The sequence below is a fragment of the Hyperolius riggenbachi genome, chromosome 2 (assembly GCF_040937935.1).
Source record: "Hyperolius riggenbachi isolate aHypRig1 chromosome 2, aHypRig1.pri, whole genome shotgun sequence".
NCBI classification, from domain to species: domain Eukaryota; kingdom Metazoa; phylum Chordata; class Amphibia; order Anura; family Hyperoliidae; genus Hyperolius; species Hyperolius riggenbachi.
Window position 1 is genome coordinate 134,906,768 of NC_090647.1, and position 26,562 is coordinate 134,933,329.

The 26,562-nt window shown below is 41.9% G+C and overlaps 1 protein-coding gene across 2 annotated transcripts in view; it reads left to right on the plus strand.

Annotated features, from left to right (window-relative positions):
• STAC3 (SH3 and cysteine rich domain 3) overlaps positions 1-20,400 on the plus strand; it is a 119,188-nt gene extending 98,788 nt beyond the window's left edge. For both annotated transcript variants that reach the window (XM_068267472.1, XM_068267471.1), the window contains exons 6-11: positions 390-453; positions 868-917; positions 11,764-11,855; positions 13,860-13,911; positions 15,393-15,530; positions 17,662-20,400. In XM_068267472.1, the coding sequence (XP_068123573.1) occupies positions 390-453; positions 868-917; positions 11,764-11,855; positions 13,860-13,911; positions 15,393-15,530; positions 17,662-17,760 (495 nt within the window). In that variant the 3' untranslated portion in view covers positions 17,761-20,400. The remainder of the gene's footprint in view (positions 1-389; positions 454-867; positions 918-11,763; positions 11,856-13,859; positions 13,912-15,392; positions 15,531-17,661) is intronic.
• Positions 20,401-26,562: the final 6,162 nt, after the last annotated feature.

The following is a 26,562-nucleotide window of genomic DNA, read 5'->3' on the forward strand; positions in this document are numbered from 1 at the left end:
TGTAAGGTTCTAATTTGGTGTGATCACTTCCTGATTTGGCCTTTACAAGAAACAGAAGTGACACATGATTGTCACCAGCAAATCAGGGCCTTACAGATCTATCACATGATCAGTGTGCTCACATGCTTCTCCATTAGTTCAGATACACACGGCAGCTCTATTCAGCAACTCTCCCCATAACTGAAGTTTGAACTTTTCCAAGGTCTTTTCAGTACTTCTAAACTATGAAAATGAATGCAGTATCTGACTATAAAACAAGCCAGGTACTGATATGATAATCAAGCCCATAGTATTCTATGAAGTCCATGGATAAAAGAGCAACATTGTGCTTTATATTGTCCTTGGTTTTATGTGCGTGTATTTACATTAACTGGGTCATTTCCCCCCAGCCTGCTGCTATGATTGATGAGGAACCTGAGCCCCCCAAACAAGAGGAAGGGAAGCAGGAGGGAGGTAAGACTGTCTCACAGACTATGAAGAGGGGGTGTCTAATGTGCTCGGTTGTGAGTGTGTAAACTGCACTCTTGTGGTCTTCCGTCATGTTCGATATGTTCATTTAAGTAGTTATTATTATGTACAGTTCATGTTACAGCCTGTGGGCAGTTATATGTCAAACAAGCCGTTTAGCCAGTAATGGCTGCTTTCCGTAATATTCCCTGTGACGTGAAGGTCAAACTTATGATTCTACGGTAGGTCAACTCAGCCTTTTATCCTCTCCAGGGAGATAATGAGCACCAATTATAAATGAGTGATAATAATTGCAAATCCTGGGTTTTAATTGTTTCTGAAAAGAGCTTTGAGGTCTCGGAATGAAATGTGCTATGCAGGGACTGTCACTTCCACCAATGTTGTCTTGTTTAATCCTAGATTCTCCTGATGGTGACAAGAAAGGTGACAAAAACGCACAGGATACAAAGGTAATTGCTGCTTCTTGGAATCTATTCTAATAGAGCAACGAAGACCAACCAATTAGCTTTTGAGGGACCTCTGTGCCGGCTCTCTGGTTCTCTTAGGAACAGTGCAATGTATTTGTATATGTATTAATATGTTGAATAGGGAATAACAGTATTTTATTGATGTTATTACTAATGCAGTTGTTGATTTAAAATTAAAGGGAAATTCTACTTTTGTTTAAAATTGCTTAAAGAGAATCTGTATTGTTAAAATCACACAAAAGTAAACATACCAGTGCGTTAGGGGACATCTCCTATAACCCTCTGTCACAATTTTGCCGCTCCCCGCCGCATTAAAAGTGGTTAAAAACAGTTTTAAAAAGTTTGTTTATAAACAAACAAAATGGCCACCAAAACAGGAAGTAGGTTGATGTACAGTATGTCCACACATAGAAAATACATCCATACACAAGCAGGCTGTATACAGCCTTCCTTTTGAATCTCAAGAGATCATTTGTGTGTTTCTTTCCCCCTGCAGCTATCTTCCACTGAAGTGTCAGGCTGTTTCTTCCTGCAGAGTGCAGACAGCTCTGCCTGTTTGTAATTCTTCAGTATGTGAAAGCCCAGCCAGCTCAGAGAACGATTTATCCAGCTTGTAAAAGATAGGAGGGAAGAGAGAAGCTGCTCTAATCCTAAATAACACACAGGCAGTGTGCATAGAGGGGCCTGGAAGGGGGAGTTCATAGCAGAACCACAACACTGAAGAACTTGGCAGCCTTCCAGACACAGGCCTGACAAGTCTGACAAGAGAGAGATAAGTTGATTTATTACAGAGACTGTGATAGTACAAAGTGCTGCAGTAAGCTAGAACACATTAGAATAGCTTTTGGAACTTGTAGGATGATAAAAAACAGGATGCAATTTTTGCTACGGAGTCTCTTTAAAGGGAATCTGTAAGAAAAAAAGAGCCCCTGGGGGGTACTTACCTCAGGACGGAGAAGCCTCTGGATACTAATGAGGCTCCCCCCATCCTCTTCACCCTCATGGATCCAGTACTGGCAGCCCTCGAAAAAGTAGTGCCTTCAGTATGCAGCAATATTTACCATCTGCACTTCTGCGCAGGCACACACGGTCAAATCCACCAGATCTTGTGTAATTTTACAATATTTACCATCTGCACTTCTGCGCAGGCACACATGGTCAAATCCACCAGAGCGCCAGGCAGAATAATCTTGTGTCATTTTACAATATTTAGATTCTGATCATCTTTACTCATAATCACCTCTTTTATTTCAGCATTTATCATATCTTTGTGCAAGGTGTCCTATTCTGTTGTAGTACTAGCATCACATACATCTCCTAGGGGTTGGAGGAAAGGAGGGGTAGGAGGGGGTCAGGTCATAAACTTCTAATAACAAGTGTAGAATTAAACTGAAGACAATAGGAAAAGCCTGTAGACCAATAACAGTAAAGGTGAAGAATGAATTTGATGAATTAAATCTGGTAGATAGAAGTATGTAATATTGTCCAAGAGGTTGCAACAAATAAGATCCCAAAATGAAGAATGATTAAGATGGCAAAAAGGAATTGTCAACTTTAGAAGTTGCTGAGGAAACAAAGAACAATCTGCCTAGTTAAATGCAGAGTTCCAGAGAATAGCACTCACAGATAAAGAAGCTTAAGGCTGCTTACACACCAAGACGTTACAGGCGCACGTTAGTGCGCCTGTAACGCTCCCCCAACGCACAGCAATGTAACACAAGTGGGCTGTTCACACAGCCCACGTTGCGTTACATGTAATGCTGCACGTTCGGTGCAAAGTGCAGCATGCTACGGCGTTGGAGCGGCTATAGCCGCGTTAGACTGTTTGCACATGCGCAGTGGGGGGCGGAGAGGAGGCGGGGAGAGCCAGCTACAGTAGCCGCACACATGGCTACTTAATATTCACTGCACTGGCGGCAGCTGATTGGCCGGCGGGACCATGTGATGCGGAGTGTCTCGCTCCGCATCACGTGGTCCCGCTGGCCAATCAGCGCCACTCTGGGAGACATTATAGGAATCGAGCCGCCGAACGCGGCTCACTCTACCGTCGGCTTTTGCAGCACCATACGTTGTGTTAGGTGCACGTTATGCAACCTTAACGTGGCACCTAACGCAACGTCTTGGTGTGCAAGAAGCCTGAATCAACAATTAAAGGAAATAGAAACTGACAACTTTTTCCTAAAATCAGCAGCTCCATTCTGCTGAATAAAGCTGCTTACTTTGAGAAAAATGTCGCCCTGTGTAATACAATGTAACTATGGAAAGATGGATATCATTTTAAAGCTCTCTTTCTTCTCTTTCTGACCACACATAAACCGCGTCCCTACGCCTTTCAGTTTTCTCTATTTTCGCGCTCGAATTCGCGGCTGCGGCAATTTCAATCGCGAAGATAGTGAAAACTAAAAGGCGTAGGGTGGTGGTTTATATATCATTGGAAAGAGGAGAAAGAGAGCTTTAAAATGATATTCATCTTTCTATAGTTTCTGCACTGCTTGGAGTCCCTTTAATATGCATCTCTAAGTGAATATATTTTCATACGGCCACATATTCGAAAAATCTCCATGGAACTTAACAGTGTTGTATTCACCTGTTCTGCCCAGGTGTAAAGATAACTCACGCATCTATTTTTATTTTTTTTTGTGTGTGAAATTGAGATTTATTTGTATTTATTTTTTATCTATAGTTTTCATTTGTATTGATATTTATTAAAAATAATATTAGAAAAACAATGAGCAAGCCAGCTTTTTTAAATACAGTATATTATCCTCTACAAGGGCTGGCATTGACCAAGATGACTGAGCACATAAAGATGGAGCTCTGTCACCAAACATGGTTGTTAAGTCAAGCAATTGAGCACTATTCCAGGTAATATTTGCCCCATTCATGAAGAAATAAGTTTGCCCTGCATAATGTAATTGGCAGTGAAAAAGTCAAGTGCATTATGCTTTACAGTTCTGAGTTTTCTGCATCATGTGATACAAAGAACTGAATGATACAACAAGCAAATCGCAGAGAGTTCCCATCTAAGTCAGAATACAGAGAATGATGTGTATAGTCTGCAATTTATTGCTGGCCCACTGAGCTGTACGCTCTTCTATAAGGACCTGGGAACACGTACATTTGGGCGGTGGGAGAAGCTGCTAGTAGGCTATCAGCAATATTACCAATATTCTACTGTTGGAAACTAGCTAATACTGATTGTAGAATATCAGTCATTCTACCAATTTTCTACTATTACTCAACCTAACCTTCCATTCACACTAACCCTGCATTCTACCGACTTCTAATATAAACCTACTGCTACCTATGCCTAACACTCCCCCCCTCCCCCCCCCCCCCCCGCACTCTACTATGGCTGAAACTCACCATACCGGTGTGGGGTAACGCAACATAATAGTTGAATCAATCACCTACTCTCGCCTCCACTTTTTGTCCCTCAGCCACTAATGTCCTCCCTTTCTGATGATATCTGTCCCTCCCCCACTGTTTCCTATGCTTCCGATATCCCGTCCTCCAGCATTCCCGTTTATGCTGATTTGCCTAGGAACATCAGAAGCTGACCAAAGTAAAAACATATGTGATTATTTACTGATTGGCAAAGGTATTGGGAAGGTTAGTCCCCTAAAAGGTTACCTCAGATCCCTTGGTGTCTACCAGGCCTTAGGTCACTTTGGGCTGATATTCAAGTCTAGGTATGTTGAGGCATTAAACAATAAGTGTTACAAATGCAGTAACACACCTGTGTGCTGGTATCATGTGATGTCAGCCCTCTGGTTCGCCTCCTCTTTCACCACAAAAAACAAAATATACAAGAGGATGGCACTCACAAGCCTCAAATATTTCACCTTAAAGAGAATCTGTACTCTGAAATTCTTACAATAAAAAGCATACCATTCTATTCATTATGTGCTCCTGGTCCCCTCTGTGCTGTTTCTGCCATTCTCTGCTGCAAACCTGGCTTGTAATTGCCAGTTTTAGGCAGTGTTTACAAACAAACTAACCAGCTTCTAATAGGCTCAGCTAAGCAGAGTGTGTTAGTCACACAGAGCCTGCAGGGGGTGTGTACAGCTTCTAGCTAATCACAAGCAGCCCTGCACATTCCAGTCTGACTGCCTCAGCCTGACTGTGCCGACTATAGAGAGAAGATTAGATCATATAACAGAGATAACACAGCTACTGTGCAATTAGGAAAAGCTGCAGTAAGCCAGACCACATTAGAAAAGGCATAGGAACTTATAGCATAGAAGAAATAAAGATAAACAATTTGTTACAGAGTCTCTTTAAGGGGAGAAGGACCTATACACTATGCAAGATATACAGATACAAGAGTTGTCCTCAATAAGCCCATCAGATTTTCCTGCATAAGGAGCATAAAAAAGTCCCATGAGAGTTAATCCTATGAATATGTTGCACAAAGTTCACATTCCAAAGAGAGAGTTTAGCATGTTCAACTTCTATACTCAGATTCCTGCCTTGTGTGCTTCTGAATCAGATGCCTTGGATAGACACTAGACAGCCACCACCACACCCCAGTGAGCGACTCACTGTGTGTAGTAACCTACTGGCAGGTCAAATGTAGCATTGGGACCATTCCCAGGTTGTTCCCAACCACTCTGGCTCAGTCAGCTTCCTTTTCACCTTCTTCCACACCTTGGCCTCAATTCACTAAGCTTTATCAAACACTTTATCAAACGTTTGATAACTTACCTCATGGGTAAAATCTAATTTTGAATTCACTAAGGATTCACTAGGGATTATCTATAAAACGTTCAATAAATCTATAACATCTTAATAAATTCAAAATTAGATTTTACCCATGAGGTAAATTATCAAACGCTTGATAAAGTGTTTGATAAAGATTAGTGAATTGAGGCCAAGTGTGCTGCACTCCCAGTTCCTCAATAAAAAGGCCTGGCAGTTTTACACTATATGAGTCCCAATGCTACATTAGGTCCTATTGAGGCTTCCTTCACTACTCCATTGCCCCCCGTCGCTGAGCGCTACCCCCCCACCTCCCGGAAGATTAGCGACAAGGCATTGTCACTAATTACATCATGGCCATGCAGCTCCTCTTCCGGGATCATGGCTGCACAATTGCCGACTGAGAACGCCCGTGCATTCTGCTGTTCTGCATTTAGCTGACCAGCATCAATAAATCAGATGTTCCTGTGCTGATACGATGGCTAGCTGTTCCCTGTTAACTGCTAGCAGCCTTCTGTCTGTCTCTGCCACAGCTGATTTATAACACAGCACACATACTCCAGAGCCTTCTCTCACATAGTTAGATTGTAACTAAGTAAGTAACTAATTAGCAGCCTGTTTAATTAGAAACATTATAGCTACAAGTGAGAAGCAACAACACGGCTCTGGGGTATGTGAGCCGTGTTATGAATCAGCTAAGTTTAGAGCGCACGCTACGCAGAGAGGACCGCATGTAGCGTACACTCGTTACAATTACCTCACACTCCCTCAAGTAACTTGTGGTGACAGATGTGGTAGTTTATAATGAATAAACCCCATAGTAAGTGTCCTTCAGGCTTTTGTTCACCTTGGAGTTTACCGTGGAGATCCATTTTAAAAGGGGCAAAGTCAGTAATGCAAACTACTTAAATACCTGTTGAACTTTGCAAGCATACATTTTAAATTATACTGTTTTTCTCCTGTATAGATTGTTGTGCGATAAAGGAAGGAAATGAACACCAAAATTGTACACTTTGTTATGTAACTTGATGCTTGAGTTGTTTGAAGGGACATGGATTCTGTTTCCAAGGAGCCTGAAGCTCAGAATCATGATTGTTCCATTCAGCTGACCATTACAGTGAAAACATGAACTTCAGTGGAAAAAGTAGTCGCAGTGCTGCGTAAAGAACTTTAGTTTACTGCTGTTAAAGGTGATCTGTGGCTTTAGGAAACACAGAATTCCTTTTTTCAGTATTCTCACTGCTATACACTGAAATGTAATTGTTTGCTATGGGTTACTGCATAATAACTTTTGTTCTTCTCTACGGAGTAAGCTTTAAAACTTAGATGATATACAATTTTAAAAACTGTTTTTTTTTGTTTACTATTTTATGTTTTCAGTTATTTTTTGTCTAGTTCAGAATTGTACAGTACATTCTGAGAATGCAGCTCGATGGGACCATGCTTTTCTTTGTACAGCCCTTGAATATCTTTCTCAGATCGAAATTGATGTCTCTCTGACAATTTTCATATCTACCCAAACAATTTAGAGCTACTAAAACCAGTGTTCTTGGATTATAAATTACACAACATTTGCTAATACAGTTTCCTCTAAATGAGAACTGGACAGAAAGCAAAGAGTTGTGCTCAATGGATCATATTTAACCACTTAAGTACCAGCGGTCTCTGCCCCTTAAGGACAGGAGACCACTAATACAATACCAACGGAATAACCACGCATACCCGCCGCAACCACCGTCACCGCCGCACGCCGGGATCCTCCTGACATAGACTCTGCCGTCTCTATGACGGCGGAGTCATGTGAGCCGGTCAGGAGCCGCTTTCATTGGCTCCTGACCGTGTCTATCAATGTAAGCCAATGGGAGCTGCTTACATTGATAGACACGGCCAGGAGCCAATGAAATCGGCTCCTGACCGGCTCAAATGGCTCTGCCGTCATAGAGACAGGCAGATCCTGTGAGCTGCGGTGAAAGACGTCGGGTTTGAGTGGCGCGATCGGCGGGAAGCGACAGAAACGGCGGATGTGCGCTGCGGACAGTGATTGAAATCTATGCCCTACCAGCCAGGTGCCCACCAAAACAGGGTGTAGACTTCAATCACCTCGGTCCTAAAGTAGTTAAAATGGGTGACCTGTTAACAGTGGGATCCCACAGGGGTCAGTACTGGGTGTAGTACTCTTAAAGGGAACCTGTACTGAGTAAAATTATTTAAAATAAACACAAGGTAATTTCAAATGAACATTACATAGTTACCTTGCCATCAGTTCCTGTCAGAAGCTCCCCATTTTCTTCTGACAATGATCCCTTCCAGTTCTGACAACATTTTGTCAGAACTGAAATATATCAGTTGCTGTCAGTTGTATATCAGTTGCTGTCAGTTATAGCTGAGTGGACAACTGATATGCCCAGTAATGTCCAAGTTTCCCTATGGCTCAAGTGGACGAGGTTACAGTTTAACAGTGTGCTGACCAGAAAGCTGTTATGGGGTAATGGCCATTTTCAAAATGGAGGACAGAGAATTCCTTTGATCACAGTGGACATCCAGGATGCAGGAGAGGAGAAAGAGATTGAGTAGTAGACTACACGGGAGGTAAGTATGACTTGTGTATGCTTATTTTGACTTTTAATTTTCAGTTCAGGTTTTCTTTAAAGAGGAACTCCAGTGAACATTTTACTGTTGGCAGGTGATGTAGCTGCTGCATGGTTTTTGGCAGTTGGAAACAGATGCAAATAGCTATTTGCCACAATGTAACAAGGTTCACAGACAGGAAACTGCCAAAAGTTCGAACTTTTCTTGTGGGAGGGGTTTCACCACAATATCAGTCATACAGCACCCCCTGATGGTCTGTTTGTGAAAAGGAATAGATTTCTCATGTAAAAGGGGGTATCAGCTACTGATTGGGATAAAGTTACATTTTTGGTCAGAGTTTCTCTTTAAATCTATTTATTAATGACCTAGTAGATGAAGTATTAAATAATGTTACTATTTTTGCAGAAGATACAAAATTGTGCAGAATTATCAACTCTCGGGAAGATAGTGAACTATTTCAAAAGGATCTGGATGGGATGGCTATATGGGCACATCAATGGCAGATAAAATTCAATGTTGATAATTGGGAATTGGGATACAGATGGGGGCATCAAACATGGAGAAGGGCTTAGGAGTTCTTCGTGACAACAAGTTAAATAATAGTATTCAATGCAAAGCTTCTTCAGCTAAAGCAAATTAAATGTTTGGATGCATTAACAAGAGAAATAAAAACTTGGGATGGTAGCATAATATTGCCCCTGTTTAGCTCTCTATTAAGGCTGCATTTGGAATATGGAATTCAGTTCTGGGCACCACATTACAGGATGGATATTGAAGTTTTAGAGCAGATGCAGAGACGAGCATCAACACCTTAGCGAATTCAAAATGAGATGTTACCCATGAGGTAAATTATCAAACGTTTGATAAAGTGTTTGATAAAGCTAAGTGAATTGAGGCCAATCTCTCCTTATCTGTTTATCTCACAAATTATCTTCTGTACAGTAAACTATGTGTGCACGGTGTGCACAGCAACTGTACCATTACTTACAGTGACAAGGTAGCACACCTAGTTTAGTTAGTGCAACCCTCCTTAGGGCTCATTTCCATGCAGCGCAGAGTCCCATGGCTCTGTGCTGCACGTCACTCCTGGTGGGGGGCGGGGCTTCATTATACTGAATGGGTTCGCGGACTAAAGCACCCCGAAATGCAGCAAACCATGTGTGGCAATTCAGTGGTGAATCCCTGCGCATGAATGGAAACGGCAGAGAGTGCAGTGCACTGTCTGCTGTCCCCGTAATCGTGTTTCCATAAGTGCGCAATATGGAATCGAGCCCTTAAAGAGACTCTGAAGCGAGAATAACTCTCGCTTCAGAGCTCATAGTTAGCAGGGGCATGTGTGCCCCTGCTAAAACGCCGCTATCCCGCGGCTAAACGGGGGTCCCTTCACCCCCAACCCCCCCCTGCAAAATCAACGACCAACTTGGTCGTAAATTTTGCTCTTCCTGGAGGCAGGGCTAACGGCTGCAGCCCTGCCTCTCAGCGCGTCTATCAGACGCACATCGCCGCCTCTCCCCAGCACCTCTCAGTGAAGGAAGACTGAGAGGGGCGGGGAGAGGCGGAGGTACGCGTCTGATACACGCGCGGGAGGCAGGGCTGCGGCGGTTAGCCCTGCCCCAATGCGGAAGCGCTCCCCCGCTGAACGGAGGGGATTTGGGGGATCAGGGACCCCCATTAAGCCGCGGGATAGCGGCATTTTAGCAGGGGCACCCATGCCCCTGCTATCTATGAGGTCTGAAGCGAGATTTATTCTCGCTTCAGACTCTCTTTAACTAGATTATAGGAGCATTTTTAGAATAATACTCTCTATGCAAATAGTATCATGCTTGTTACCCTAGCAACACTCCCTTTACCTAGGTAACACGGGTCAAGCTAATTGTGTAACATGCATCTTGTCACTATAAGTAACAATAAAATTGCTGTGCACTACCTGGACATCGCAGCTTTACAATACAGGTAGTCCTCAATATGAACAACATGGATTCTGTGTTTCCGTGGGAACACGTAAAAAAAAAATCAAATTGGACTTGTGGTTTTTGAGAAAATTGATTTTAAACAATTAAAAGAAAAATGTCTTTTAAACTTGTATAAGCAGGTACAGAGGGCAGAGGTGACACAGAGGGGGACTCTGGAGGCACAGAGGAGGTACATGGAACAGAGATGGCACAATGTTCCGGCTTGAGAACAGATTCAGGTTAAGAACGAACCTACAGTCCCCATCTCGTTCATTAACCGAGGACTACCTGTACTCTTGTGAATTCCCCCCATTGTCTATCTTAACTCATCATTTATCTCACAAATGATCTCTCATTATTTGTATACCCGGTGAAATTTGTCACCCTATCTGTCTTAACTTATCATTTATGCCTTCTTATCTGTTTTACCTCTTTTTTTATAGTTGAGGGGAACAATAAGTAAGGTGAGGTAATTCATCAGATACGTTTTATCGATCTATCTTTAGATCTAAAATGTTATTTTCTCATCTGACTAGAACTGGTGTTAAAGGGAACCTGGAGTGAGAGGTATATGGAGGCTGCCTAATTTATTTTGAACAATACTAGTTGCCTGGCTCTCCTGCTCATCTCTTTGGCTGCAGTAGTGTTAATCACACACCTGAAATAAGCATGCGGCTTATCTAGTCAAACCTCACTCAGGAACATCTGATCTGCATGCATGTTCAGGAAATATTGCTAAAAGCCAGGCAATGTGCATTGTTTAAAAGGGAATAAACATGCCAGCCTCCATATCCCTTTCACTTCAGGTGTCCTTCAAAGCAAACCTGAATTGAAAATTAAAAGTCAAAATAAACATTCACACGTCATTCTTCCCTCTTGGATAGTCTACTCACCAGTCTCTTTCTCCTCTCCCATGTCCTGTTTTTCCACTGTGATCGATGGAATTCTCAGTTTTCCATTCTAAAAATGTTAATGACCCTGTAACATCTTCCTGGTCAGCACACTGTTAAACTGTAATATTGTCCACTTGAGCCATAGGGAAACATGGACATTATCTTGCTCATCAGTTCTTTCAGTTATAACTTACAGTAACTGATATATAACTGCCAACAACTGATATATTTTAGTTCTGACAAAATCTTGTCAGAACTGCAAAGAATCATTGTTAGAAGAAAATGGGGAGCTTCTGAGAGGAACTGACGGCGAGGTAAGTACGTAATACTCATTTGCAGGTACATCATGTGTTTATTTGAAATAATTTTACTAGGTTCAGGTTCAGTTTAATTCATCCTAAACTGATTTCAAGGAGGCATGTTTTGTTATTATAACGGCTTGAGTGGTGAAGGGGGGGGGGGGGGGGGTATGTCAATAAACGTAATTTCTGTTGACCTTCCCAGAGAAGCCCATAGAAGTATCTGCCACTAAGCAATGCCCATGCAGTCTACCCTCTGTTTTCACTCAGATTTACCTTATCAGTTATCAGCTGGTCTCCTTCTATTCCACTCTGTTGAGATTCCTTTGTATGTAATACATAACTCACATAAGTGCAACTGGCTTGTAATTATGCTTTTTTTTTACTTTTGCAGAACAAGAAAGCTCAGCCAGGTTTCATGCAATCTCATTACTTTGTTGCTCTTTACCGCTTTAAAGCATTAGAGAAAGACGACCTAGATTTCCAGTAAGTCTTTGATTTAATGGCTCTTGAGAATGCTCTGAAAAGTTTATCCAGATCTCTTTAAAATGTTACTCCTATGACTTTTATTACATCAGTGATGGAGGCTGCTTTCTGAAATGGCACATGATCAAAGCCACTCTGGCTCTTCCTCACACAAAGGCCTAGGTGCACTTAACTTTTCTCATGCGTTATCACTTATTACTATTTCTTGACAGATCTTTAGGTAACACATGCTTGATTCTTGTCAGAGGTGGTCCTTATCAACCACCTTGGCCGATTTTAATCTAGTGTGTGCACACAGCTTAAGATCAGATGTAATTACAAGTACCACTTCTACATGTGCAAGAACTGATACCCATTATAAATTCTTCAGGACATTGGGTGAAGCCATGCAGATTTTAATGCCCTTGTACATCTAGGACCACTCATTTACAGGATAGCTGTAGCTATTAATTGCTTTTGTTTTGGCCTTCACTATTGTAAGGTATGGCATGCATAAGACTAAATCAATCAGTTACCTTACATGTGCTGTTGGCTGTATGTCATGTTTTTTCAGAGGTTGTAAACTGTCCTTTGCTTTACTTCTGTTCACTGCCTCCTTTTCATTGATCTTTTGACGTAGGCATCAATTTGTGCAGTCGGACAGTTAGATTATACAGATTAAATCATCACCGACCACTCCGTAAGCATGAATATTTAGATTAGTGTTCATATTTATGTCAAACAAACCAATGCAGCCTGTACAGTAGATAAAGTCTTATGCTGGGATTGAATAGAAGGCTCGATTCTGAGCTGATAAGATGGTTAGATAGATCATTTCCGTCGTGTCCGATCACCGTTCGATCGTTCTGATGCTCGATTCATCATTGAAGTGAATTGAAAAAAGATAAGAAAAACGAGCAAAAGATAAGAGAATCGAGTGGGCAAAACGATCGGGCGCAGAATCGAGCACCAGAATCGACCCGTGTATTCCCAGCATTACACAAAACTCCAGAGCAATCTATTCATGGATTCATCTCCACACACTAGGATCATTGTTTGTGGAAAAGAAAAGACGAGAGGAGTACATACTCTTGGTTTAATTAATACAACCCTGTAAAAATGCATTTGCAGCTTGTAAAAAAAAATCATAAACATTTCACGGCTCACGTAAACACTGATCTCCTCTGTCAACCAGTCTGACTGTGGCCAGGGGCGGGACTGGCAGTTAGTTCAAATAGGAGGGAGCAATTCATTGCAGTCCACTGGCTCTGTATACAGCTCGGTCACCCACTATGTATTCCAAGACTCCGCCTCTTCATCAGGTCAACATAGCACAGCAAGTTTATATCAGTCAGTCACAAAGGCTGAACTCTATTGCTACCAAGAGATAAGGCTAGTGGTGACAGTCTGCAAGACTCAGCTCATTGCACAAACATGGTGGCCTACCTGATCATAGTGAGCAAGCTTGTGACACAGCTGTTTATTTATTTATTTTAGTATTTTATAGCGCCGACATATTACGTAGCACTGTACAGAGTATATTGTCTTGTCACTAACTGTCCCTTAGAGGGGCTCACAATCTAGTCCCTACCATAGTCATATGTCTATGTTGTATTGTGTACTGCATCTATCATAGTCTAGGGCCAATTTTTCAGGGGGGAACCAATTCATTTATGTGTATGTTTTTGGGATGTGGGAGGAAACCGGAATGCCCATTGGAAACCCACGCAGACATGGCAGGGATTCGAACTAGGGACCCAGCACTGCAAGGCGAGAACGCTAACCACTACGCCAAGATGCTGCCCACTACGCCAACTGAATAACTTTGTGATGGTCACAACCTTGAACCCCAATGTCCATGTGCAGATTTCCATTAAACAGCCATTGTCTGGCCAGTATGGGTGATATTTTTATGTTTTAATTTAAATACACTTCATCGTAATAACAGTTGCAAAAGTTCCCAATAGAAATGTACCAAATGTTTCCTGTTTGCTTATGATAAAGTACTTTGCATGTCGATTACAGGGCTGGAGACAGAATTACAGTTATTGATGACTCCAATGAAGAATGGTGGAGAGTAAGTAGAACACAGTGCTATGGTCGGCTATCATTAATAGAGTGCAGCCTGTAGATGGGTTTCCATATAGAGTATTCTGGGCCCGATACAATTCCCTTTTTTCTAAGTTTTCTCCTAGGATATCATTTTTCATCTTATGTGTTAAATAACGTTTCAGTACTCCGCAATGGAAATAGTACCAAAAAGTAGGTGAAAAAGTGCTGTCAAATTATTATATTTTCTTGCTTGCTTGTTGCTTAAAAGTCATTTTATTTATAATGTGAAAATATCACTTAGGAGAACATTTAGCAGAAAAAGTGAATTGGATCAGGCCTTCTATGTCATAGCCATATTCTCCATAAGGTTGGGGTTTAAAGTATACCTGAAATTGCATGTCACATGATGAGATAAGTGTGTATACAGTACACACTTCCAATAATACTAATCCTACTTACAACTTGATATTATTCATTTTTCTTTTATTCACTGTAGACAATAATAATACAGGGCTATAAATCACACTTAAAGTTTACCTGTAGTGAGAAAAAGGGGGAAGCCTCTGGATCCTGAGCGGTTTCCACCTTCCTTCTCAGCAGAGGGGATCCAGTGTTGGTTCCCCTGAGAATCCCCTTGTCGCTGCTTGTTGGGAACCTTGCACAGGCGCAATATCAGCTTCCCCTCTGGCTCCGATCGATATAGATGAGCCCAGTTGGGTCCACTCTATTGTGCAGGTGTGACCCGATCAGGCTTGGCTGTTTCCACTGGAGCCTGAGCGGAGAGCTGCTGGCACATGTAATTGGCTCACAGTGATCACAAGGTCAGGAGCCGAAGAAATCAACTTCTGATCAGCTACCAGAGTTCTGCTGTCATACTGAGTGAGTAAGTGGGCTGTAGTGACCGGAGAGCTGCGCAATTGGTGGTTGCGGTCATTGAAATCTACGCCCTGGCAAGCATAACCATTCCCAAACAGAACAAAGATTTCAATTAGCTACATCCAAAAGAGGTTAACTTATATAGTTCTGATCTTAAAAAATAATGTTTGGTTGCCTAGCAAACTAAAAATTCTTTGAAACATATTGACCTTATTAAATACTGAGATTTAGATTTTCACATATGTATGGCACTCTTTATTTGCTAGCTATTGATAAGATAATGTAAAGTATAAAGTGAGAAAACAAGTATGACATCTGGAGGAAACATTTCATTAATTTTAGCCTTCTAATGAAAGGAAACATAAACTATAACAGATATATTTGTTGTCATGCAGTACAGGGCAAGTTTCAAGTCTGTTTGGTAATTGGTAGGAGTGTAGTAGTTGGCACAAAAAGGCATTTACGTGACTGCTAAATTTGAGAATCTATATTAAAGTAATTTCTTTGGTGGTGGGACCCTAAGTAAGTTTTAGTGTGGGGTGAGATAAACTTTTGATATATGATTTAACATCTTCTTGAATTACCAGTAATTTACTTTCATTTGCCTGAATACTTGTTTATTTTCATTAGGGAAAAATAGGAGAGAAAGCTGGCTACTTTCCTGCTAACTTCATCATCCGGGTGCGTGCTGGTGAGAGAGTGTATAGAGTGACTCGATCATTTGTTGGAAACAGAGAGATTGGACAGATTACATTGAAGAGAGATCAGGTAAGAACAAAACAATGTTGAAAAATGTACAGTCATGCATTTTGGTCATACCAATGGTCTAGCACCATACAAAATAAATGGGATACAGTTGGGGACCTCAAACTTGGAGAAGGACTTAGGAGTACTCATAGATAACAAGTTAACTAATCGTATTCAATGCCAAGCCGCTGCAGCTATAGCTAATAACATTTTGGGATGCATTAAAAGGGAAATAACTTGAGATGCTAGCATAATATTGCCCTTGTTTAACTATCTAGTAAGGCCACATCTAGAATATGTAATTCAGTTCTGGGCACCACATTACAGGAACGATATTGCAGTTTTAGAGCAGGTGCAGAGACAAGCAACAAAATTGATACGTAGGATGGAAGGTCTCGCTTACCAAGAAAGGTTAGATAAACTGTGTTTATTTAGTCTAGAGAAAAGACACCTTAGAGGGGATCTAATTAACATGTATAAATACATCAGAGGGCAATATAAAAGCTTGGCTGATGAGCTTTTTGTCCCTAGGCCTTCTCAAAGGACTAGAGGGCATGATCTGCGCTTGGAGAAAAAATGTTTTAGCCATTTATTTAGGAAAGGGAAATCGAGGCACTGTGATAGCAAAAATGAGGTACCTTTAATCCACGGTGTGACAGACAGCGGGGTACACAGTGGGGGTGAGGGGATCCCTGACAGCTGTTTCGCTAAGAAAGCTTCTTCAGAGGCAAATATAAGGAACCGTTCCTTATATTTGCCTCTGAAGAAGCTTTCTTAGCAATGTATGTTTCTGAGAGCACGTTTTAGCATACTGTACAGGATCCGGTGCACCCAATGATTCTCGCCCACATCTAGTGCCAGTCTCCTCCTCCTAAGATTGCATTTTATTTAGGAAAGGGTTCTTTACAGTAAGTGTGATTAAGATGTGGAATGCATTGCCACAGGAAGAAGTTATGGCAAATTCTATACATGCATTTAAAGGTGGCTTAGATGCTTTCTTTGTGTAGAAAGACATCCATGGCTACAATTACTAGGTAATGCCCAGTGATGTTGATCCAGGGATTTTAACTGATTGCCATCTGGAGTCGGGAGGGAATTTTTTCCCTTTTGGGGCTAATTGGACCATGCCTTATAAGGGGTTTTCACCTTCGTCTGGATCAACAGGGATATGTGAGGGAGCAGGCTGGTGTTGTACTTTGTTCTCTGGTTGAACTCAGTGGACGTATGTCTTTTTTCAACCCAAATAACTATGTAGCTTTGTAACATCCATGGTCCATAGGATGATAACAGAGTGTTTTGCAGTTTGTAAAATTATTCAGCAGTCATTTCTATTGTCTGCCTAATACCATAACTGTACAGGGATATGAGAGCCACATCTAACCAGACTTTTGCCTAGTTTACAGAAATGGCTGAACTGGTGATGAAAAATCGTTGGTGTCAGTGGATGAAAAGCAGTTAATTAAATGAAAACCATTGCATGTAACACTTTGAGGGTCAATGCCATCCATTCAGATACTGTGCTCTACAAGAACAATACCACCAACACCCACAAATGTCTGTAGTTGCTAAAAATGTTAGGGTGCTGTATAAGAATAACCGATAGACAGTGGACCTACCACTGTCAGCCATCCAGGTGAACTGGGCACTTAGGAGGTGACTAGACACATGAACACAATCGAGCCATTAAAAGACCATTTTGTCAGTCAACATATTGTATATGAAGTGGTGGCAACTAGAAGCTTAGTTGCCCAATAGCAGGATACTGGAAATATCCCAATTAACTTAGAAGGTTAAACTGGCGAAGTAAGGAGGGCACAATCTCTGTTGATGTTTTTGCTTCAGTAGTTTCTGACTTACAAATGTGCAACAGGGATGAAGGAGGCAGGACAGCTGATCTGCAAAATTTTTCTAGGTCTGTGATTAAGAAGCTATTAGGCAGAGGACCAGAACAGCAGCCAGGCAAGCAACATTTTTTCAAATGAATTTGCCAATGGCCCGTTCTTTTTCCTCTCATTTTGAGTTTCCTTTAATCCATGCCAATCATGAATGAATACTACAAATATCTGTTGTGTCTGGTAAAAATGTTAGTGATTACAAATAGGCTCATGCTAAGTCGTAGAAATGATCTGTGTTTTCTTTGTCATTTGTCCAGATTGTTGTCCAGAAAGGAGAGGAAGTTAATGGCTACATCAAAGTTCTGACTGGCCGTAAGGTGGGGCTTTTCCCTGTAGACTTCCTGCAAGAAATCTGAAGACATTTAAGAATGGAAAACTACTTGATAACAAAGCCAGAGAAAAGGCTTAGCACAGTGGTTGACGTAATTGCAGCAACCTCCAAGAACTTGAGAGGATTACTGTTCATTTGGAAACCAGAGACTTTAGTCATCATTGTTACCGGTTGTTGAGCTGAGAAAGTTCTTAGAAGCTGTGATATTACCATAGCTCTTTGTGAATGTAGAATGCTATTGATTAGACTGTCTTCTGGTTGTTGACCTAGCCAAGTGTTTCTTCATTTGATTATGTCCTCCAAGTTTTGAAGGATTTCAGTTTTACCACCAGCTGCAGTATTAAAGGTAACACACACTCCACTGGAAGCAAAAACATTTCCATAAGATATTCTTTAAATGGAAATGTTTGAGATTAAAATAATGTGAATAGAAATTCCACAGTTACATGATGTAATTAATTTACTATTACTGGGTCCCCTGGTCAACATGATGGAACTTGAGGGAACATTATGATGGTATGTCATGGGGGAGTAGTGCTGCTTGGTAACCATGTCTAATGCAATCCCGATGTCTTCTGAACTCATAATCTGTAAACCCTGGTATAGGCAGTCAGCATCCGCATTGTTACTCGTATGTTCTGTCTTGTCATGTCAATGGAACAACACAAAGACTGTAAATGCAACTTTGGCTTTTTATAAAACAACATAAATACTTTTGTTTAACTACATAATTAATAAAGAATGTCTAGGTGTTCTGTCATTTAGATTATTATTTGCCTAAGTGTATGATGTGTACCTCTGGTGGGCCTCGTTGTGGGTAGTACTTAGGAAAGATTAGAGTTAATGTGCATGAGCATCTTGTGGAGTTTCTAGGTTGAAGGAGCATGTTGAAGACCCTACAAGCTACATATACTGAGGAAGACATGTTCTACCCCCACCATCAGAAGACGTTCCTGCTCTTCAATCTTCAGTGATCATTCTAGAGAGGAAGGGCCCTAGATCTCTTGGTTGGTAGCAATATAGCGAGACTGATAGCTTTTAGTATTTTTAAATTTATTCTGATGCTGCAAAGTCTGCGTTAGTGGTACACAATTGACTATTATTTGGTAAACACTGATCTAAAAATGTACATTTTATGGAGAAACAGTCTACCCAATGATGAGTAATGGGTGGGGTTTGGAGTTTTATATGTAATAAGGACTTTGAGAAACTTGAAGTATGGAAATACTGTAGCAAGTAAAATAATAAAAATGTAATGTGGGAACTAACCTCCCGTATAATTAAGCTTTATAAAAAAAAAACCACAACATGTTTTACAAGATGTTAGACAGAAAAAAGAGGATCTCTAAAGACTACACAAATTCACAATAATCGCAGTAAACTTTATTTTACCCTACAATAATATACAAAAATACAACCCTAAAAATACTATAAAAACATCAACATACAGGCATGTACCCAAATAAGCTCATAGTAAACTACACAGTAAATCAATATTTTGCTAATCAGTGAAAAGAAGTCTCATAGGTGTATCAAGCTAATTTGAAAAATATATGGCGAAATTACTGTTTAAATGTTTATTTAGCTAATTCTAAGTATTAGATAATCAGATCAGTCAATGTTTGTATTACTCAGATTAATAAACAGAATCCATCAAATAGAAATACATAGATAATATAATATATGGATGAATAGTGAGTATATATACATATATACATATGTGTGTGTGTGTATATATATATATATATATATATATAAATGTATAATTAATATATACAAAATATGGAGAAAATATAATATATAGTAGAAGGCATGTAAAGACAACCATCAAAACAATATATATCTTTTAAATCTGATCAACGGGGAACCAGTCCACTGTCTGAATTTAGATGCAGTCTGCCAATTACATTTCACCCACAAAACAGGTATTATGCCCAACACAATACTTTTCCGCACTAGTTTTTATATACTTATCAATGTGCCTTTTTCTGGTCTGGACTTACTTGGACTTTAATGTATTTTTTGAAATCTATCTACATATTTATAGATTTTGTTAAGATTTAAAGAGGAACTGTAGTGAAAATAACATAATGAATAAAAGTGAAGATTTTTTTTTAATCATTTATAAATAATTTAGTCAGTGTATGCCCATTGCAAAATCTTTCCTCACCCTGATTTATATTCTGTAATTCATCACAGGTGGTGACATCATTTGTGCTGTCAGGTGCAGCTATGCGGAATGTTTGTTTACGGAGAATTCTGAAGCTGCTAAAAATAATACATTGTCTCCCAGCATCCTCGGGTGTGTGTGTGCGGGGGGACGGGCGGGGAGAATTCCGCATAGCTAAACAGCCTAGGCTAAGCGGAATTGGGAGGGCGGGACTACCAGCATACAGCAATATATAGATACAGGATACAGGAAGTGCATCTGATGCAGCAACCAGGATAATTACCATAAAAGTGGGTATCCTGAATAATTTACAGCATTCTACATTATGTCACTTCAGTGCCTCTTTAACTGGATACCATTTAAAAAATACTAAGCACTAAGAACAGGTATTAATAGTTTAATGTAGGGAGAGGGGGCATAACTTTAATTGGGGACAACCTCATCCTGGCTGCCATTTAAGTGTAAGGCAGAAATGAACAAATGCAAAAATAAATACTGTATATTCCTGCGTATAAGACTACTTTTTAACCCTTGAAAATCTTCTGAAAAGTTGGGGGTCGTCTTATACGCCGGGTGTCATTGATGCCGGGTGATACGCCCTATCCTGTTACCGCCTCTCAGATCTCCCTGCTGAGGGAGCGCAATCTGTTCTTCCATACCGCTCTGATAAACGGGTAGACAAGGAGAGCTGACCAGTCTACTTAAGGAGAATTGACCAATACAACAAGTCAATTGACTATATACTGGCTGGTAACACATACAATACAGCACCAGTATATGTTCATACACAGCACCAGTATATGATTTTTTTTATTTTATTTTGGTGTTTGGTGTGCGTTGGAAGAGGGGTAGTCTTATACGGCGAGTATTTCCCAAACTCTATATTTTAATTGGAAAAGTTGGGGGGTCGTCTTATACGCCGGAATATACGGTAAATAAATAAATAAAAAGAATCGCATCCATACAATAATGAAATCATAAATAAATAGATGCAAGCCCCTAACTAGAATATAAATTGTATTGAATGTAATGCATTAGAAATGTGTATGTTTAATGTTATTTATTCTATCCTAGTTCTGTGGTACGGTTGAAATATGTTCACATTGTGGGTTGATTTAATTATAATGTAATAAAAGGTAGCTGCCTTGTCAAATATGGTTTACAGTGCTTTTGCAAGCAAGTGCACCGGTGAGTCTATGTCTTATAGGGAATTATGCCCATATGTTAGGTATGCCAAAGTAAGTGAGTAAATTGTCTTGTTCATGAAATGGTAGCAAATAACCTGCATAATATGCATTACTTGTGCTGGGTAGTGTTTCAGTGGAGCATGTGAGAAACAAACTACTTGGCTTAAGAAAAAAAAAAAGATTGCTACTTTTTTAATCTACAATAAAGCTTTTGGAAGAGTTATTCATTATTTCCAGACTCTTCATTGTCTGACTGTTGCATAGTTTATTGCAGGCCTGTTTACACAGTACTGAAAAATAACCTTTTTGTTTGCTCCCAGCCTCCCAGCATGATACACAAAACATTTTTCATTAGTTATTTTGCAATACCTTTTTATATTCGAGAGGGATGATTGACTTGTGTATGCATTTACCTTCACATTAATCAGCACTACAGCTCACTATGCTAAACTTACTAATGCTAACTTGAGAGATTTATACTATGCACAAAACAGAAAGATACTGCTCACACACTGCTTCTTACCTGACCTTTTTAGTTCTGTTGCAGCTCTGAAGCTTTCCACAAGGGTGAACATACTGCATAGCTAGCATGCCATACCACATACCACCCTCCCCCCCCCCCTGGCCTGGGTTCACCGCTCTTTAACCCATTCGCGCCATGCAATGCGCAAGTTAGCCTGGTAGTGTGTGTGAAGCTAATGGGTTAGCAGGAGTGCTTCCCCAGCATTAGTAATGGTAACATTGCTGCTACTTACTGCATCAGGACCAAGACGAGATCAACCTAGGTACATGTAGTACTAGCCCCACTTAGAACCCGTCTGAAGTCCCTTCCAGTTTTCCAGTACATGAAGAGTTAAGAAACTAAAGTTCTCTATGAACAAGCTTCTTCAATAGCTTGTTCATTTCAGTAAGAAAAACAGAACCCAAAACAGCTGAGAAACAGTGAGATAAGGCTTCTGATAAGGTTTTAGTGCTAGAAAGTTCAAAGTGTCATTTACATCTATTTATTTTTCCAGCCAGAAATGCACATTTATCACAGCTGCTGCTTAGAAAGAAGTTGTAAAACGAAGCCCTTGAACTGCAGAAGGGTTCAGAACGGTGGAAGCCCCAACGAATGACCCTCCCTCTCTCCAATACAGGCGTCCATCCTACAGATCTGGTATTGCTGTGTTTACATTGGTTAAGGGTAGTAGATGGCCACACTTGTCATATGATTGCTGGCAGATGGATCACCAGGCTGTGGGGATCACTAAGAGGAGACATGTGAAACTGAATGTATTGGGGCCTCATGAAAGATCGGGGGGGGGGGGGGGGGGGAGGATACATCATAGTTATGACCTCCAGGATATGTAGAACCGCTACTGTGGCAATTTTTTTTCACTGCATTCATTGAAATGTTTTCCATTCCTTGACACAAGCTGCTTCAGGGAAGAGAAAATCATGAAGTTAAAGATGGCAATATAAGCTTGTGAGAGTAACAAAAATGTCAGTGAGGCTCTAATAATAAAATTAAATGTTTAAGGCCAAATAATAATAATAGAGAGTGAAGAATACTGTGATCAGTACAGCTCCCCCAGTCACAAGAGGAAAAATATACAATCTGACAATTGCTGCTATTACTGCTGCAAAAATCTTCTCAGTACATCCAACTATTTTACAACTGCACTGCTTCTCTCAAATGCCAAACTAATTTTAGAGTTACATTTTAAGTCCTTTAAAAAAAAGTGCATTGCAGAAGGACAGTTAGCCGTGATGACTGTACTTTGACAATTAAAGCTGCAAAGTATTTATAGAACATTCTTTGAATGCTGAAAACTGATCAGTTATTAAGCTAAGTCCAAAATAAACACTTGCCCTTGTGACTTTACCAGCTGTTACCAGGCTAAAGCCGCCAGAGCTCTACAAGTCAGATTCTAGGGCTAAAAAGCTATACATTTTAACAGTCGGGAACTGAACACTTTCCAAAATCTTAGCCATAATTACTTTGTTTTGTTTGACCTTCCTGATTTGGTAAACGGAACACTTCCTGTGCTAATGAGAGGCGATAATCTTCATCCCTTTAGATTATATTGACAGCTGGGTTTTTAATGCTACATTGTGTAGAGAGTCGTTAGGCAAAAAATGCTTTGCGTCATCTTCTGGATGCAGACGGGGTCTTTGGTGTCAACTTTGCATTTAAAACGTCCTGCCCTCTGGCCATGGGAGGCATTTTTTCCAATGGAAAATATGAGTGCTGTTTTCCTTGCTTACGTAAATAAATACCTGTTGAGAGCCACAGCTACATAGACAGTTTGTTATTGCATTACGTCTACATATAGTTACAAGGGCTCACTGAGAATAAAGTAGATATTCATTTAAAGGGATAATATCGAGCAGTTCTACTTTCTGAGTGTTCGAAAATATAACATGCAGTTACTATTATTATATTTATTATTTATAAATCTAAGAATGTGGCAGTAAGATGTTTCTACTAACAGGGGCACAACAATAGCCCCTGCAGCCTAGGGTGAGCGGGGTGATGAGGGGAATGTATCACCCCACTCGCTTTCCCTCTTCTGCAGAGTAGTGCAGTGGAGAATTTGCATTAACCTGCTCCAGTGCTGGATTGGGTCTCCTCTGTATACATGCATCAAGAGCCGAAGACATGCATTCAGCATAGAGAGCATGGCTGCAGGGAAGAGCAGAGGATGTAAATATAATTCTCATAGAGCAGGGAGGGGGTTAGTGGGGGAAGGAGGTGCTCCGGTACACCACCCTTTCCACCAACCCCCACCCTGCTCTATGAGAATTATATTTACATCAGGTTTCCTCTACTCTTCCCTGCAGCTATGCTTTCTATACTGAATACATGCCTCTGACTCTTGATGCATGTATGCTACTAACTGCAGGGAAGAGAAGAGGAGACGCAATCCAGCGCTGGAGCAGGTTAATGATCACACTGCACTACTCTACTGTGCTGAATACATGCCACCAGCTGACAGTTGCCTGTACTGTTATATGGAGGATAGGAGCAACAAGTGCTATGGGTAATGGAGGGCTACTACTATACTGGCTACACTTGCTATTGGGGATGGGGGCTACTATGCTGTCTAGACTCTCTATGGGGGGTATTGTACAGGCTACTCTTGGGGTGGTGGGGAGGTTCAGGCTCTCAGTATTTGGGAATGGGGCTCCATGCGATTTTCACTAGGGGTCCCTGTGGTTTGTAGCTGCAACTTGCTAAGATCCCATTATGATTATTTTAAAGGACAACTGAAGTGAGAGGTATATGGAGGCCGCCATATTTATGTCCTTTTAAGCAATATTAGTTGCCTGGCTGTCCTGCTGATCCTCTGCCTCTAATACTTTTAGCCATAGACCCTGAACAAGCATGCAGCAGATCAGGTGTTCCTGACATTATTGTCAGAACTGAGATTAGCTGCATGCTTGTTTCTGATGTTCAGACACCACTGCAGATGAATAGATAAGCAGGGCTGCCAGGCAACTAGTATTGTTTAAAAGAAAATAAATATGGCAGCCTCCATATCCTTCTCACTACAGTTGTCCTTAACCTCCCTGGCGGTTTATTTATTTTGCCAGGGAGGCTGCAATGTGGTTTTTTTTTATTTAAAAAAAAAATATTTCATGCAGCCAACTGAAAGTTGGCTGCATGAAAGCCCACTAGAGGGCGCTCCGGAAGCGTACTTTCGATCGCCTCCGGCAATCGAAAGTAACAAGATAGGCCGCAATGAGCGGCCTATCTTGTTTCGCTTTCCTCGTCGCCATGGCGATGAGCGGAGTGACGTCATGGACGTCAGTCGACGTCCTGACGTCAGAGCCGCCCGATCCAGCCCCTAGCGCCGGCCGGAACTGTTTGTTCCGGCTGCGCTGGGCTCGGGCGGCTGGGGGGACCCTCTTTCGCCGCTGCACGCGGCGGATCGCCGCGGAGCGGCGGCGATCGGGCAGCACACGCGGCTGGCAAAGTGCCGGCTGCGTGTGCTGCTTTTTTCAGAATTGAAATCGGCCCAGCAGGGCCTGAGCGGCGACCTCCGGCGGCATACCCCGAGCTCAGCTCGGGATTACCGCCAAGGAGGTTAAACATATGCTGAAAGTGTGACTTATGCTACATACACACTTGAGATAAAAGTCTTTGGAAAAAGCACGATCACAGACCAATTTTACCCCATTCCATGTAGTATGAGAGCCATACTCTACACAGTCTATTCGATGGAGCTGCACTCCCCATCAGACAGAAATCTTTGCAAGATTTTGCACACAAAGATGCCCGTACACATTTAAAAGATCATTATCTGCAAAAGATCTGTTCCTGCAAAAGATCCGTTCCTGCAAAATGCATTGATAGTCTATGATATCTGCAGATCCTCATACACACCTTGTTTAACAGACAATCATCTGCAGATCATCTGCAGATCAGATCCACCAGGATGGATTTTCAGATCTGAAGATGATTGCCAGATATGCAGATGAAGTCTGTTCAGGGGCGTAGCAATAGAGGTCGCAGCGGTCGCATGCGCGACTGGGCCCGGCTCCTGAAGAGGCGGGGGAGGGGCCCGGGGGGGGGGGGGCATGTCTTTTTGTAGTGCGGCCAGGACTGAGTGCGGCCCGTGCGCCGTGCGCCCTATTGGGAGGGGGGAGCCGCAGCCGCGGGGAGGGCAGCCCGACCTCTCCCTCCCTTCCTCTCCCCGGGCCTCCCCCCTTCAGATGCAGAGTGATGCGCACGGAAGCGCTGTAGGCTGAAACTCACCTCCGTCCCTGCGTTCCAAGCGCCGCTGATCTCCTCTCGCTGTATAGATGTTGTTACACACTGCTTCCGGCTAAACAGGAAGCAGTGTGTAACAACATCTATACAGAGCGGGAGGAGACCAGCGGCGCAGGGACGGAGGTGAGTTCTGCCTACAGCGCTTCCGTGCGCCGCGCACTCTGCATTTGAAGGGGGGGGGGGCCCGGGGAGAGGAAGGGAGGGAGAGGTCGGGCTGCTCTCCCCGCAGCTGCGGCTCCCCCCTTCATTATGGGGGGGGGGGACCTACCTACCTAATCCTGGGGGGCAGCTACCTACCTACCTATCCTGGGGGGGCAGCTACCTAATCTAACCTATCCTGGGGGGCAGCTACCTACCTAACCTATCCTGGGGGGGGGGCAGCTACCTTCCTAACCTGTCCTGGGGGGGCAGCTACCTACCTAACCTGTCCTGGGGGGGGCAGCTACCTACCTAACCTGTCCTGGGGGGGCAGCTACCTACCTAACCTATCCTGGGGGGGCAGCTACCTACCTAACCTATCCTGGGGGGCAGCTACCTACCTAACCTATCTGGGGGGGGGGGCAGCTACCTAATCTAATCTATCCTGGGGGGCAGCTACCTAACCTATCCTGGGGGGCAGCTACCTAATCTAACCTATCCTGGGGGGCAGCTACCTAATCTAACCTATCCTGGGGGGCAGCTACCTAATCTATCCTGGGGGGCAGCTACCTA